At 57.7% G+C, this 14,604-nt stretch overlaps 1 protein-coding gene across 3 annotated transcripts in view; it reads left to right on the top strand.

Moving 5' to 3' along the window:
* AACS (acetoacetyl-CoA synthetase) overlaps positions 1 to 13,566 on the top strand; it is a 62,796-nt gene extending 49,230 nt beyond the window's left edge. For 2 of the 3 annotated variants that reach the window (XM_021708168.1, XM_021708167.1), the window contains 5 exons: positions 270 to 395; positions 4,943 to 5,012; positions 5,607 to 5,665; positions 7,153 to 7,355; positions 12,347 to 13,566. In XM_021708168.1, coding sequence (XP_021563843.1) covers positions 270 to 395; positions 4,943 to 5,012; positions 5,607 to 5,665; positions 7,153 to 7,355; positions 12,347 to 12,484 — 596 coding nt within the window. In that variant the 3' untranslated portion in view covers positions 12,485 to 13,566. The remainder of the gene's footprint in view (positions 1 to 269; positions 396 to 4,942; positions 5,013 to 5,606; positions 5,666 to 7,152; positions 7,356 to 12,346) is intronic. The other variant, XM_021708169.1, reaches the window with a different exon arrangement.
* The last annotated feature ends 1,038 nt before the right edge of the window (positions 13,567 to 14,604 follow it).

The raw sequence follows: 14,604 nt of genomic DNA, 5'->3' as shown, positions 1-14,604 counted from the left end.
TGCCTAGCTTGGCGCCTTCGTTGCTGCAGGGATACATAGTGACATTCACAGGAGTCAGAGCCCACGTTCAAAAAATCTTGGGGCGCGTGCAGGGAGGGAGCTCTCTTGGGGAGGAGTACCCTGTCCCCTCGGCTGCGGTGAGGTGCGGGGTCGTCTCTGTGCCTTTGTGCATGCCTGACATACTGCAGACAGGAAGAGCCTAAGAGAGCGTGGGCACCAGGGCGAGTGGCCGTGGCACGTGTGGGGCTTATTTCTCCCTCTCCCCACAGGAAAGGCCGTCTGGGGAGAGAGCGGCGAGCTGGTGTGCACCAAGCCCCTCCCCTGCCAGCCCACGCACTTCTGGAATGACGAGAACGGCATCAAGTACAGGAAGGCTTATTTCTCCAGGTTCCCAGGTCGGTGGGAGAGGCTCGCACAGCCTGGGTGTCTCATTCCATGTGCAGCTCCCTGCCCCCTGCCCCGCCCCCACCAGGCCCAGGAGAGTCACTTGGCTCATGTGCCAGTGGGGTGGCTGTGCGTTTATGATCACCATCTCGTCGTCCTCAGCTGGAAGCCGTCCTAGGAAGCCGTAGTTTGAGTTGAGGTGAAACTCACCATCCTCTGGGCCCAGGGCCCCTCGGTCCGGACCCCTGCACTGGCACAAGTGTGTCTGTGAGGGCTGCTCTGTACATCGGGGTGACGTGCATCTGCTGAGGGCGGTGCCGTGTGGCCGCTGCTGGCTCGGTCTCTCCCTTGGCAGCTCTCACGCCACCGTTCGGGCCTTATGGAGAGGCTGGCGGAGGGCGCTTCTGCGGTGGGATGATTTACAGATACGTCACTGTCACACAGATGGACACCCGTGCGTCATCCTCGAGTGGGGCCTTGCCCCAGAGCAGGGGAGTCTTTTATTTAAAGCTCCGATTCCTGCCTTCCTCCAGTCTGACTTCATAGGCGCCCTCGCGTTTTTGCTGCTATGGAGCTCATCATTTAGTGAGCCTTCTGCTGCAGGGTTATTTAGACTGAGTGCTTGCTGGCTTTCTGCAGCATCTGGAGAGGCAATCTGATTCAGCATAGCCCACGTGTGGTCGGTTAGAGAGTGGCGAGTGGCCGCTGTGGTCGAATTTGCCACGGATCCTTCCCCATTCCTGTACTTGGCTTTGCATGTTTGCATGTCATGTGGAAAAGCCATCATATCTGGCATAGCACGCCCCGTGCAGGAGTGTGGGACATCCTATAGGCATGGCTCAGCCTCCACGGGATACCTGCTGGGAGCAGCTGTCTAGACACAGTCATGCAGATATGCAAGGACATATGTAGAGAAACATCCTTCAGACGACCTTGAAGGAGAGGGCTGGATTCCTGACTTAGGAGGGGAGGTTAACAAGTTAGAACCACCGCTTGAGGCTCCACCAAGAAATGGTAGCCTTCCGTCTTCCGCAGCTATTTTTTTCTGTCACTTTTTGTCATGTGGAAAATGTCTCTCAGGATTAATTTCAGAGTCCATCATTCTCTTTTTTTTTTTTGAGTTGGAGTTTCACTCTGTCACCCAGACTGGCGCTCCCGGCCACCGCAGCCTCGACCTGCTGGGCTCCAGTGATCCTTCTGCCTCAGCCTTCCGAGTAGCTGGAATTATAGGCACACGCTACCACGCCCGGCTGATTTTTTGATTTATTGTAGAGATGAGGTCTCACCTGCCTAGGCGGGTCTCGAACCCGCGGACTCAGGCAATCCACTCACCTCAGCCTCCCAAAGGCACGGGATTACAGGCTGAGCCACCAAGCCCAGCTCATCTTTCTCTTTTTGAAACCCTATTTCTTCTTGGAGAAAATGAGTAATTGGTGGCACGTTATATTCCCATTTTTGCCTTGGCTACCAGGAAACTCAGAACTGAAATCCTTTGTCATGGTAGACCCTTTACCTTGGGCAGGCTTTGATTCTCTCTAAATCCTCCTCTTGTGAGGTTGGTTTTGTAAGGAGTTTCCTCTGATGCTTTCTGGGCACAGGCGGGAGACATGAATGACCATAGGAAGGCAGGTCGGACGATGGGAACCACGGCTCTTGGTACAGACTGGACGTGGATGTGGACGTGGCTCAGGGCTGCACCGAGGGATTCTGGGTTGGTGTCGGTAACGGCTCTCTGCCAGCAGCGGCAGAAGCGTGTCTTCCTTTCTATAGCAGGAAGTAGGTCTACGGACCGTGCCATCTTACAGACGATGCAGGGGAGGGTGTGCACAGGCCGTGCAACCGGTGTGGAGGAAACTAGGGCGTGATGAAGGGGAAAGAGAGGCTGGCACAGGGGGCGCAGGGGGGCCTTCGTGTACACTTTGCGAACACGTGCACCGTGGTGACGGGGATGGGCTTGAGGAGTGTAAGGGGTCTGTGGGCAGTGGGACCGTGAAAATATTTATTTATTTATTTATTTATATATATGTATATATTTTTTGAGTTGGAGTCTCACGCTGTCGCCCAGACTGGAGTGCAGTGGCCGCTCCCGGCCACCGTAGCCTCGACCTGCTGGGCTCCAGCGATCCTTCTGCCTCAGCCTTCCGAGTAGCCGGAATTATAGGCACGCGCTACCACGCCCGGCTGATTTTTTGATTTACTGTAGAGATGTGGTCTCGTTGCCCAGGTGGGTCTCGAACCCGCGGGCTCAGGCAGTCCACTCACCTCAGCCTTCCAAAGGCGCGGGATGACAGGCTGAGCCACTGAGCCCGGCTTTTTTTTTTTTTTTTTTGAGTTGCAGTCTTACTCTGTTACCCAGGCTGGAGTGCCGTGGCACACTCACGGCCACTCCAGTGTCAACCTGCTGGGCTCTGGCAATCCTTTCGTCTCAGCCTTCCAAGGAGCTGGAACTGCAGGCGTGTGCTACCATGCCCAGCTAATTTTTTTGATTTATTGTAGAGATGAGGTCTCGCCAAGTTGCCCAGGCGGGTCTCGAACCCGCAGGCTCAGGCAATCCACTGGCCTCGGCCTCCCAAAGTGCTGGGATTACAGGCTGAGCCACCGAGCCTGGCCCACCTAATACATATTTTAAAAAGAAATTCAAAGCAGACTTGAGGAAGATGGCGGCCACTGCAGGCGGCATGTTCCGCACAACCTGGTCTGTGGTCCTCGGCGGTCACCTGCACCCACAGTCTTTCCATTTTTGCCTTAGCTTTCAGGGAGCTCAGCGCTGAAGTTGTTGCTTTGAAAAACGAGCACGATCCCTGTGCCGATATCTGTCCAGAAGGGAAGGCATGGCAGTTGTTGCTGTGTTGTGTCACCAGAGCCAGCTCCAGTCCTGGGCGCCTCCTGGGCCCCTCTTCTTGCCTGGCTGTCAAGGGACAGAAGTGCTCCAGGGAGTGTCTTCACAAGAGATAAATGGCTGCAGGGCGGATTTGCTCCTCCTTTTTCTCTGCCTTTCCGGGGCTGCAGTAATCAGGTCCTAGTCCGACAAACCGCCCAAAAAAGCCAGAAATGTCTGTCAACTTGGGAACCTGACCCCACACAAACCAGACTGGGCATTGGTCCTGGCACTGAGTTCTCGGACAACAGGATCCCGGCGCAGGGTGGCCCTGAGCGCCTGTCTCTTGGAACCCGGTGCCTAGATGTGCCTCCGCAGACACACAGCGTGTCACTCACAAGCCCAGGGACGAGGACTCGTGTGTGCATCTTGTGAAAGTCAGTTGGGAAGAGTCTGCCTCATTCTCCAGCTGGGGAGGGGGGAGACCTGGAGACCTGCCTTCTCGTGGCCTCAGCCCTAGCAGCCTCTGTTTCTTGGTCTCCATGCCTCCCGGGGACTGCACGCTCCCTGCAGACGGGCGTCCTGCCCTCGTCCTCGTGAAAGGCTTGGTGGGGCCATGACAATGTCTCTGTGACGTCATGTGAGTGTGTGAGGAGATTCCAGTGGCTGTCGGGGGAGGCTGCTGTCGTGGGCTGTTTGGGTTAGCACTTTGCTTGGAGCTGGGAAGTGCTGGAGAGATGTGTCCCGAGGTCTGGGGACCGGCTGCTTTCCTGAGATGCCGCCTTCTGCTCTGGGTAGCGTGTCCCCATTGCGGAGACTCTGCGAGCCTTCCTTCAGGAGGCCAGCCCACTGCTGGGGCTGAGGCTTCTGCCACAGCGATGTGCCTCGATGGGTCCAGTCAGGCCTCTCTATGGCCTGATCAGGGCTAGCTGTTTGTCGCCAAAAGCTGTCTGGCGTGTGAACTCCTTTGGCAACGCTCTTGGATGCCTGGCTCCACTGCCTGTGGGACCTGAGAGAAGGATGTGGCAGGGGCCCTCTCCCTTCTCGTGCTGTCAGAGTTGGGGTTTGATACATGGGGTGGATTCGCCTCACTGCTCCCAGGACGGGGGCCTCTCCCTGACACCACCAGGCTCCAGCTGCATTTGTGGCCATGCGTGTGGCTGCTGGCCCCCAGGGAGGGCTTGGGCCCTCTGTTCTTTCCTCTTCCCCTGCCCTCCATGTCTCTGGGTTGTGCCTGCCACTTGGCTCTCTGTCCACGTGGCTGATGCCTTCGTTCAGGCCCACGTTGCTGGGACTGGTGTAGTAGTAGCCAGCCTCCTGCCTGGTCATGCTGCTTTTTTTGTTCCATATCAAGTCCTGGCCCCCATCCGTCCAGACCGGGCACCTCCCAGTCGCTTCCTAGGGTGTGGCGGTGGCTTGTTCCCACCCAGCCTCTGCTCAGATTGTCTCTGAACGTTCCACTGACCCCGTGCTTTGGTGAGGTTGTCTGCTCTCCTTGAATTCCCATGGCCTTGTTGGTGCCTGCAGGAGTGGCGTTCCTCCACACCAGGCTGGGCTGTTTGTCCAGGTTAGCGCCCGTCTGGTTCCTTCTGCCCCAGCCCCCACCGGACCTGGTGGCCCAGGATATCTGTGAACTGGCCCCCTGTTGCTGCCACTCCAGTCCCAGACACTCATGTCTGTCTAGGCAGCCCGTCACGGCCCCTTGTCCTGGGGTGACCGAGTGCCTCTGTGTCCTTGCAGGTGTCTGGGCACACGGTGACTACTGCAGGATCAACCCCAAGACTGGGGGAATCATCATGCTTGGCCGGAGGTGAGGGGTCTGCGGCGGGCTTCCCTTCCCTGGAGCCCCCCAACTCCCGGAGGCACCAGGGGGGAGGACACGCTCCCTGTGAGAATTGGTGACCCTCCTCCTGCGCACCCCACTCCAGTGCCTCTGCTGGTGTCCGGGACCCTCCCTCCCCCCTTGTCCCCTCACCCTGGGGTGCTTCATGCTCTCTGGCCTCTGTGCCTGTGTGCACGCTGTTCCCTGCCTGAATACCCCCTCCCCGAAAGTGTCATCTGCTCAGTCTGCAACGTGGCTCACCGTTCCCCGTCTTGGGTGCTTCTGGTGTTGTCCTGGGTGGGGCGTCCCTGTGCTGGTGTCTGGGTCTGGGCCTGATCCACGTTCCCTGCCCTGCAGTGGGGGTCTCAGGCAGGGTGCCCACAGCAAAGGTGCAGCAGGGTCTGCCCCTGGGAGGGGACATGTGTGCAGGAGGGAAGGGCACGGAGGTGACAGGCGGGACCTCCTTGATGCGTGGCTTCCAACTGGGAAGGAAAAGGAGGGGCGGCTGGATAGAGGTGAAGGGCTTCACCCCGCGTCACGCCTGCACAAGCTGCTGGGTTCCCGACTCGCCTCTCTTTGCAGCGACGGCACGCTCAACCCCAACGGTGTGCGCTTTGGCAGCTCAGAGATCTACAACATCGGTAAGTCCTTCTATGCTCCGGCCTCAGGCTTTCCAGGAAGGATCTGTGGCCACAGGAGCCTGTCGCTCTCCCCAGACCCCGCTGTTTGAACGACTCTGGCTCCTTTGCCTCGGGCACGAGGATGGATATTATGGCACAGCCCCCTCCCAGCACGTACCTGTCCCCGTGGTTGTGGCCCATAAGCCTCTGAACGGGACTCTTTTTTTTTTTGAGCTGGAGTCTCACTCTGTCGCCCAGGCTGGAGTGCAGTGGCACCCTCATGGCCACTGCAGCCTCGACCTGTTGAGTTTCAGCGATCCTGCCGCCTCAGCCTTCCAAGTAGCTGGAACCACAGGCATGCACTACTATGCCTGGCTAATTTTTTGATTTATTGTAGAGACGAGGTCTCATTGAGTTGTCCAGGCTGGTCTCGAAGCTCTGAGCACAGGTAATCCTCTTGCCTCGGCCTCCCAAAGTGCTGAGATTACAGGCTTGAGCCACTGTGCCTGGCCTAAATGGGATTCTTTTTATTTTTTATTTTTATTTTTTTATTTTTGAGTTGGAGTTTCACTCCATCAACCAGACTGGAGTGCAGCGGCCGCTCCCGGCCACCGCAGCCTCGACCCACTGGGCTCGGGCGACCCTTCCGCCTCAACCTTCCGAGTAGCTGGAATTACAGGTGTGCGCTACCACGCCCGGCTGATTTTTTGATTTATAGTAGAGATGAGGTCTCGCTGCCCAGGCGGGTCTCGAACCCGTGGGCTCAGGCAACCCATTCACCTCAGCCTCCCAAAGGCGCGGGATGACAGGCTGAGCCACCGAGCCCGGCCCAGATGGGATTCTGAAGGTCCCTCGGCCTAACCCTTCCCTGTTACGTCTCATCCTCACAGTTGGATAGTTTTGTCTACTCTTCAAGGGTGAAGACACAGACGCCCAGAGAGGGTGCAGGGGGCTCCCCATAGCACCATGTGGGACACCATGTACAGACAGTGCAGGCTGCACAGTTTAATCACCTCTGGGCCTGAAGCCTGGGACACAGGCCCAGCCCTGGCCACGGAGGCAGGTGGCCTCTTAGTAGTGCCTCGGTCAGCATAGTAAAGCTGTGTCCAGCTGAGTGCTGCCAGGGTGGAGAAGTCCCGATCCGTCTGGTTCTGGCCTTCGTTTCTCCCCTAGGCATTCATTCCCACTGTATTTTGAATTGATAAATTCAAAATGTATTAAGTGAGGCCAGCGCCCAGCCCCTGGCCCCCTGGTGAGACCTCCCTCTGGCCAGGCTCACGCTCTCTCTGTCTACCAGACATGGGTTTCCTCCCACTGGTGAGGGGGTTTCCTTGGCAAATGAACACCTGAGGAGTTCCTCCTGGGTGGGCCGGAGGAAAGGACACGGCCATCCCCCCGCCGTCAGGCCTGGGCCCAAAACCCGCCTCGTGTCTTGTCAGGTGATGGCCATGAGGCATCGCTGTCCGAGGGGCCCTTTGCACAAGCACATGTCCTCTCTGTCTCCACAGTGGAAGCCTTCGAGGAGGTGATGGACAGCCTGTGTGTCCCCCAGTACAACCAGGACGGGGAGGAGAGAGTGATCCTCTTCCTGAAGATGGCCTCCGGGCACACCTTCCAGCCTGACCTGGTGAAGAGGATCCGGGACGCCATCCGCAGCGGCTTGTCTGCGCGGCACGTCCCCAGCCTCATCCTGGAGACCAAGGGTATCCCGGTACGACCTGTCCCCCGCCACCCGCGTGGCGGTGCCACCGCCACCATCTCCGCCTGAGCCCACACGTCAGGTGCCCGCGTCCCCACAGCCAGCTGGTGCTTCATGTCGAGTCGGTCTGCGTTGCCCGGCAACACCACCCCCACCTTTCTTCCACCCATCCCGAGGTTGCACTTGAACCAACTTCTGCCAAACACCAGTTCGGGGTTGGCAGGCCCAGCCCAGTGCAGTGTGAGCGCACTCTCAACACCGTTCGTGAGAAATTTGATCTTGCTTTTGAGAGCTCTGCTGGGTGCCGCTGCTCCTGGCTTTTAATGTCAAGTTTGGCCTGTGGAGGCCTTGGGTCTTTCTAGAGGCAGGGCGCAGAAGGCCGTTCCCGCATACTCTGCTCTGGCTCCGAGCGGAGCTGCCCAGGCCCATGGCGACTTTGCTTGTTGAACCGATGCCCCTGCAGGCCGAGATAAGTTGCCGTGCGTGTGCGTGTGATGTGCGTGGGGGTGCGTGCACACATGGCAGTCTAAACACACAAAGCTGTGGGAGGCTGTGTTTGAAGAAGACGGGAGGAACACTAACGGGCTCACGGGTGACGCTGATCCCTGCCCAGGAGTTGGGACGGGGCTGTGAGGTGCAGCTGGAGGTGGGTCCACCAGGAGGTGCCGGGATGGGAAGGTACTGAGACGTGCAGTGCCCTTGGCTGTGACTCCTGGGTGGACTCGGATCTCTTAGCCTTCAAAGGAGTTCTTTCAATAGCCTTAAACAGCCTCTTCAGGAATGGGGCCTGGCAGGGAGTGCTGTCTCTTGTCTCTCTCTCTCGTTCTCTCTCTATCTCCTCACTCTGTCTCTATCTCCTCACTCTGTCTCTCTGTCTATGTCTTTCTCTGTGTGTCTCTCTCTCCTCTGTCTCTCCCTCTGTTTCTCTGAGTGCCTACCTCTCTCTCTGTATATCTCTTTCTCTCCTCCCTGTCTCTGTCTCTCTTTCTCAATCTCTGTTTCTGTCTGTCTCTTTCTGTCTCTCTCTTTCTGTCTCTCTTCTCTCTGTGTCTGTCCTCACTCTGTCTCTCTGTGTATGTCTCTCTTTTGCTGTCTCCTCACTCTTTCTGTCTCTGTGTGTCTCTCTGTCTCTCTCTATGTCTCTGTGTTTCTGTGTGTCTCTGTCTTTCTCTGTCTCTCTCCTCTTTCTCTCTCTCTCTCCTCTATCTCTTTCTCTCTCTTTCTCTGTGTCTGTCTTTCTCTGTTTCTCTCCTTTCTCTCTCTCTCTCTTTTTCTGTCTCTGTCTTTCGGTCTTCTCTGTCTCTCCCTCTGTCTCTCTGAGTACCTGCTTCTCTGTGTGTGTCTCTCTGTCTCCATCTTTCTGTCTCTGGTTGGTGATTCTAGGTGACTCTGGGGACACTGGCTCTCTAGCATGGGGGGAGGGACCTAGTTGGACAAGACCCTTTCTGTCTTTCCCTGAGGGGGTCTAAGGTTGATTGTTGGTGGGCCTGTGCTGTCTGCATCTGGAACGTTTCAGGGAACTGAAGTTGGATTTTGCCCTCTTGGTCTTATTTTGTTGAAAAGGAGCCAGTGTTCTTTGCAGCCCAATTGGTGATTCCCAAACTGCGTGTGATCACGAGAACAGAGCAACTGAGAGAGAGAAAGCGCATGACTGTCTTTGCTTCAGGCCTGGCTGTCCCCGCTTGGGGGGGTTCCCGGCCCTTCCCTCCCGGGTGCCGTCTTCTCTGTAGCCCGATTGCTCTGTGAGGTCATTCGAGGGGCCTCGGATTTTTGAGTGTCCCGTGGAGCGCTTGGGAGAGAGGTCACCCTGTGGGTCACTGAGCTGGAGGGCCTGGCCCGGCCCTCATGGGGAGAGGGAGCGCCACGCGACCCCAGCCTGCCTGGGTCAGAAGAAGATGCTGAGATCCCACTTGCAGAATCCTGGGGCCTGGCTGAGGTTTGTGGGCGGGCCACCCTGACCGCCCGCAAGCAGTGTGAGCCCAGGCGCACGGAGCGGCTCATTGCGAGGGCAGCGGCAGAGGTGGGAGGTGGCATCTCCACCCCCAGGGGTGGGAGGCCCTGTTCCCTGGGGAGCCAGCGCTATTTGAAGCATTTGCGGGGGGCTCTCCAGGCAGCGCTCAGCAGAGATCCGGGACTGCGGCCAGCCCTGCTCCTCGGGTCTGAGCGTGACACTGCCCAGTCTGGTCTGCGATGTGAGGGAGAGCCCCTCGCCCGCCCACCACAGCCCAGGGAGAGAGCATGGCACAGGCGGAGCGAGGGGACACTTGGGCCACGTGGTCCTTGCGCTGTTCTCTGAGGGTCGTGACACGGGCTCTCCCAGCCCCGCCCCAGTCTGGGCCTGCCTCTCCCTCTGAGGCGTGACTGTGGGCAACTGACGTAGCCCTCCAGTCTCGGTTTCCTTATCTCTAAAGCGGGCTGGTCACGGAGCCTGCCGAGTGGCTGCCATGGGCCATGGGCTTCTGTCTGGGTGCCACCTCCGACATTCTGAGCAGGTCTTTATGACACTCGACCTTTCCGCACTTGACCTCATGTGCTGCCTGCTCAGACGCCAGAGAGGCTTTCCCTGAATGTCCTGTTGCAAGCTGTCCTCTGGCCTCCCTCCTCATCCTGACGGCGTTTGCTCTGGACCTAGGTGTGTTCTGGCGTGTTCACATCCTTCTGTCTGGAGTGGAGGCCCCTTGAGGGCAGGAGCCTTGCGGGCTCCCCTCCTTCTCCCCCGAGCAGAGAGTGGGCCCCCCACATGCCTGGTGGGTGGACGAATGAGTGAGCGAGCGCGTGGGTCTGCTCTTCCTGCCGCCTGGCCTCGGTGGGATGAGCTCGTCTTTTTCGTGCTCATTGTGCAGGTGAGGAAACCCCAAGAGGTGGGGCCCTGCCCCAGGAAGGGGGTGCACAATCAGTCCTGCCCTCTGCTCACGCACAACACGGACCTGGGGACTGTGGCTGGGTCGTGGCCCCGGTAGCGGGCTCGGGGCCTTGGAGGGCTCCTCTGGCAGCCACATCCCGAGTCCCCAGATCTCAGCCCTGGGCCATGGCAGGACACCCGGCCCTTCCTGACAGAGGCCTCCCACTTCCACGACCCACTTGGGGTCACGCAGGAACTGGAGATGGGCTCCCGCCTCTCCCTTCACTCTTCTCCCCAGAGGAAGCAGCAGCGGGATTTCTTCTGGGATGAGGCTGTCGGCAGTGGAAGATGCAGTCCCCGCTCCCATGAGCCATGCCTGGACCTCTGTGTAAAGCCCAGCAGCACGTGGCACTCACAGGGCAGGCGCTGGCACCACCCCCAGTGGCAGGAGGTCCCAGAAGCCAGCACTCACATCCTTAATTAGTGCACATGTCTACTGGATTCTTCACGTGGATGAACTTTAATTACATCTCAAGTTAAAAAAAATAGCACCTGGGCTTGGAGAGCTTGGGGCCATGGCCTTGCTGGGCTCTGCTGTTCTAGAAGCTTCTGAACCAGCACCGCTGAGAGCCCACTTGGGTTAGAGCTGGCGCACATGTGCCATGACTCGGAGGGAGCTTGGCGTGTCTGGACAGTCTGGCGGTGGGAGAAAGCCATACCCCTTTCCACAAGGCAGGGGCTCCCGAGGGAGCGTTTGTGCCTGTGAGGCAGCTGGACACAGGGCTGGGAGCCAGGCCTCTCATTAATGTAGGGACAACAGCCAGTCTTTATGATATAATAAAGTGTAACACATATAAATAAAAGTAAAATCATAGTGAAATATAGGTCACCGTGGTGGCTCGTGCCTGTAATCCCAGCACTTTGGGAGGCTGAGACAGGAGGATTGCTTGTGGCCAGGAGTTTGAGACTAACCTGGGCAACATAGTGAGACCCCACCTCTACAGAAATGTTAATAATGAGTTGGGTGCGGTGGCACACCTGTCGTCTCAGCTGCTGGGGAGGCTGAGGCAGGAGGATCACCTGAGCCCAGGAGCCTGAGGCTCTGGTGGGCTATGATCGGGTCACCGCACTCCCGCCTGGGTGACAGAGCGAGGCTCCATCTCTAATGTGTAAGTTTTTCGCTCTCTGGTCCATAGCCCCCCAGGACAGTACTGCCACTCTCATTTTACACCAGTGGAAACAAACTCAGTTTTAGGAATTCTCCCAAAGTCCCCGGACGTGGTGGCGGAAGCCACATTTTTGTTGAAGCATCCTTGCTCAGGGTGCCTGTGGGATTTTGGATGAGCTGTGGGTTCTCACCCTGGGCAGGCAGACCCTGAACTCTGAGAAAGAGATACTCTTCCTTGATTTCCTGTCTGGAATATGCACTGCAGGGACGGGGCCTCTGGGTCCCCCTTGAGGGCCAACTCAACTGTGACATGTGTGGCTGGATTCCGGGGTGGCTGGATTCCGGGGTGTGTGCAGCATCAGGAAATGGGTTCGCTCATGTCATGCTCCCGCATCTCTGAAATAGCCTCGCTTTCTATATGGCTGTTCCCGGGTGGTGTGGAAGGTTCTGGAGTGTCAGAGTTGGCCTTCAGTCCCGGGCCTTGAAGTTGCCTGTCAGAAGAACAGGTTTTTTTTTTTTCCCCCCTCTAGATGTGGAGGGGACAGCTGTCTGTCCAGGGAACTTCAATGAGTGTTTTCAGACATGCTGGGTGAGGTTCTTGAAGCTGAGACCCTGGGGTGGGTGTGCCCGGAGCCAGACTCCTCCTTTGGGTTTTTTTGTTTTTTTTTTTTGAGTTGGAGTCTCACTCTGTCGCCCAGACTGGAGTGCAGTGGCCACTCCCGACCACCGCAGCCTCGACCTGCTGGGCTCTGGCGATCCTTCCACCTCAGCCTCCCACATAGCTGGAACTACAGGCGCGCGCTACCACGCCCGGCTCATTTTGATTTATCGTAGAGATGAGGTCTCGCCAAGTTGCCCAGGCGGGTCTCGAACCTGCGGGCTCAGGCAACCCACTCACCTCAGCCTCCCAAAGGCGCGGGATGACAGGCTGAGCCACCAAGCCCGGCTTCTTCTTTGGGTTTAAAGCCCGTGTGTTCTTCCTGCCCCTCACAGTACACGCTCAACGGCAAGAAGGTAGAGGTGGCCGTGAAGCAGCTCATCGCTGGGAGGACCGTGGAGCACCGCGGCGCCTTCTCCAACCCCGAGGCTCTGGACCTGTACCGCGACATCCCCGAGCTGCGGGACTTCTGACAGGCGCCTGGCGTGTTGTCGGGCCACACCTGTGCACCCTGTGACTTCTGGATGGTCAAGAAATTACTCAGAAACCTGCGTTTAAAAGGACCTTTGTACCCACTGCTCTGGGGAGTCAAATCTGTTTCAGGGTTCAACCTGGTGGATGCTGGGCGTTCCACCCATGGAGGGGATTCTGGCCTTCAGAGGCCACGAGGGAGTGTCTGGGTGCACGTGTGCCACCGTGGTGAGAGCGTGTGTCTCTGCGCACGTGGCGAGCGGTAGGACTGCGGTGCTCTGGCGACAGACACCCCCCCACCCACCCAGCAGCAATCTTGCCTTCAGCCTTGCACCCTTGCCGCGGGTCACCTGTGAAGGTGCAATCTGTTTTCTTCCCTCCCACCTCCGGCTCTGGGTTTCCGCAGGGCCCAGCTTCCCTTGCACTTTAGTTGTTACATGGGCCACTGGACGACTCCTTGCGTCTTTTCCCAGCTGGATGTTAGGATCCGTGGGCTGGCCGCTCCCGCCTTGTCATGCCGTGGACGGGACGCAGTTCCTGGGTGGCCCGTGTGTCACACTCCAACCAAAGAGCACTCTCGACCGACGAGGACCCCGTGGGGCGTGAATTTCCCTCTGGTGGGCCCTCTGCACCACGCAGACCCGGGAGGCCTTGACATGTCAGTTAAGTGCTGGTGTGCGTGGGTGTGGGCAGCAGGTGTCCACCCGTGTTCTCTTGGGGTTGCCGGGCAGTGACAGCACAGTCCCCGTGGGTCCCCAGGAGGCAGGACCTGGATCTCAGGAGGAACGGCATCAGCACACTGCCTCCACCTGAGAGTTCTAGAATGTTCACATTGGGATCGTGCCATCCGTGCTTGGGAGTCGAATCGCGGGTTCTGATGCCTGGTGGCTTGTTTGCACCTTTCACAGCATAGTCATGCGCCCCTGAAACTTTGATGTCCATTTTTGTATTTTTAAAAAACTGAGCACCAGTGGAATACTTTTTTGAATACCTTTTCTTCAGGATTATAAAAATATAAGGAGAACGTGCTGTGAGGAATTTCATGCAATAAATACACACGTATGTGTGTGTGCGCGCACCCACCGATGTGTGTGCAGCGTGTTGTGTGTTTTCTCTGGGGGCGTGACTGCGTCTGCAGGTGGGAGGTTGGCTGCACCAGTGTGCCAGCCCCAGCTGGGCCTTGGAGTTGTTGGGTCCAAACCGTTGGGGTGTTTCCTGGACCCTGCTGGTATGTAGCCACAGTCCCTCGTGACCTACTGGCCCAGGAGCACTTGGGGAGACCAGCACTTGAGCCCCCCCAACCCTGGGCTGCCCCATGGCCCCAAGCCGGCCGGTGTCTGATGTCAGCTCCTTTCTTGTCATGGCGAGAGCTGTGTGTCCCTGGGCGGTGTCTGGCTGCATGCCAGAGTCCAGGTCCAGTGGGCTATCGTCCTCATGTCATAGGAAGTAGGAGGTGGGTGGTGCTCCCAGGGCCGGCAGTGACTCCATGGTGCAGTAACCCAGCTTCTGTCTGCTGTGCCCTGCATCCTGGTGGCTGTCCCATTGCTGGGAGGAGGCAGGCGTAACAAGAGGGCTGGGGAAAGGCAGGAAGCCTGTGCCTCGGGACTTGGTTCCTCTTCCTCAGCAAAATGATGACTTTTCTGGAAACCCACAAGCTCACAGCAGCTGTGCCTCCCTGGCCAGCTGAGGGTGTCTAGGATTCTGAGTATATATGTATTTATTTTGAGAGGGGGTCTCACTCTGTTGTCCAGCCAGCCGTGTAGTGGCACAGTCACAGCTCACCACAGCCTCGACCTCGTGGGCTGAAGTAATCCTCCTACCTCAGCCTCTCAAATGACTGGGACTACAGGTGTGCACCACCACGCTGGCTGATTTTTTGTAGAGATGAGGTCTCACCGTGTTGCCCAGGCCGCCTTCGAGCTCCTGGGATTATAGGCCTGAGCCCCTGTGCCTGGATGATTTGAGTACTTTGAACAGGACCTGTTACCTTTTGGATGTGTTTCCTGTGGCTACTGTAACAACTGGCCACAAACTGAGCGGCTCGATACAGCTTACATTATCGTTGGGGCTGCATCAAGTATGACGTGGGTCTCACTGGGCTGAAATCATGGCTGAGTCTAGA

This window comes from Carlito syrichta, unplaced genomic scaffold (genome assembly GCF_000164805.1).
Source record: "Carlito syrichta isolate Samal-C Ts95f unplaced genomic scaffold, Tarsius_syrichta-2.0.1 Scaffold131698, whole genome shotgun sequence".
Taxonomy (NCBI): Eukaryota; Metazoa; Chordata; class Mammalia; order Primates; family Tarsiidae; genus Carlito; species Carlito syrichta.
This window is presented reverse-complemented; position numbering and strand designations above follow the sequence as displayed.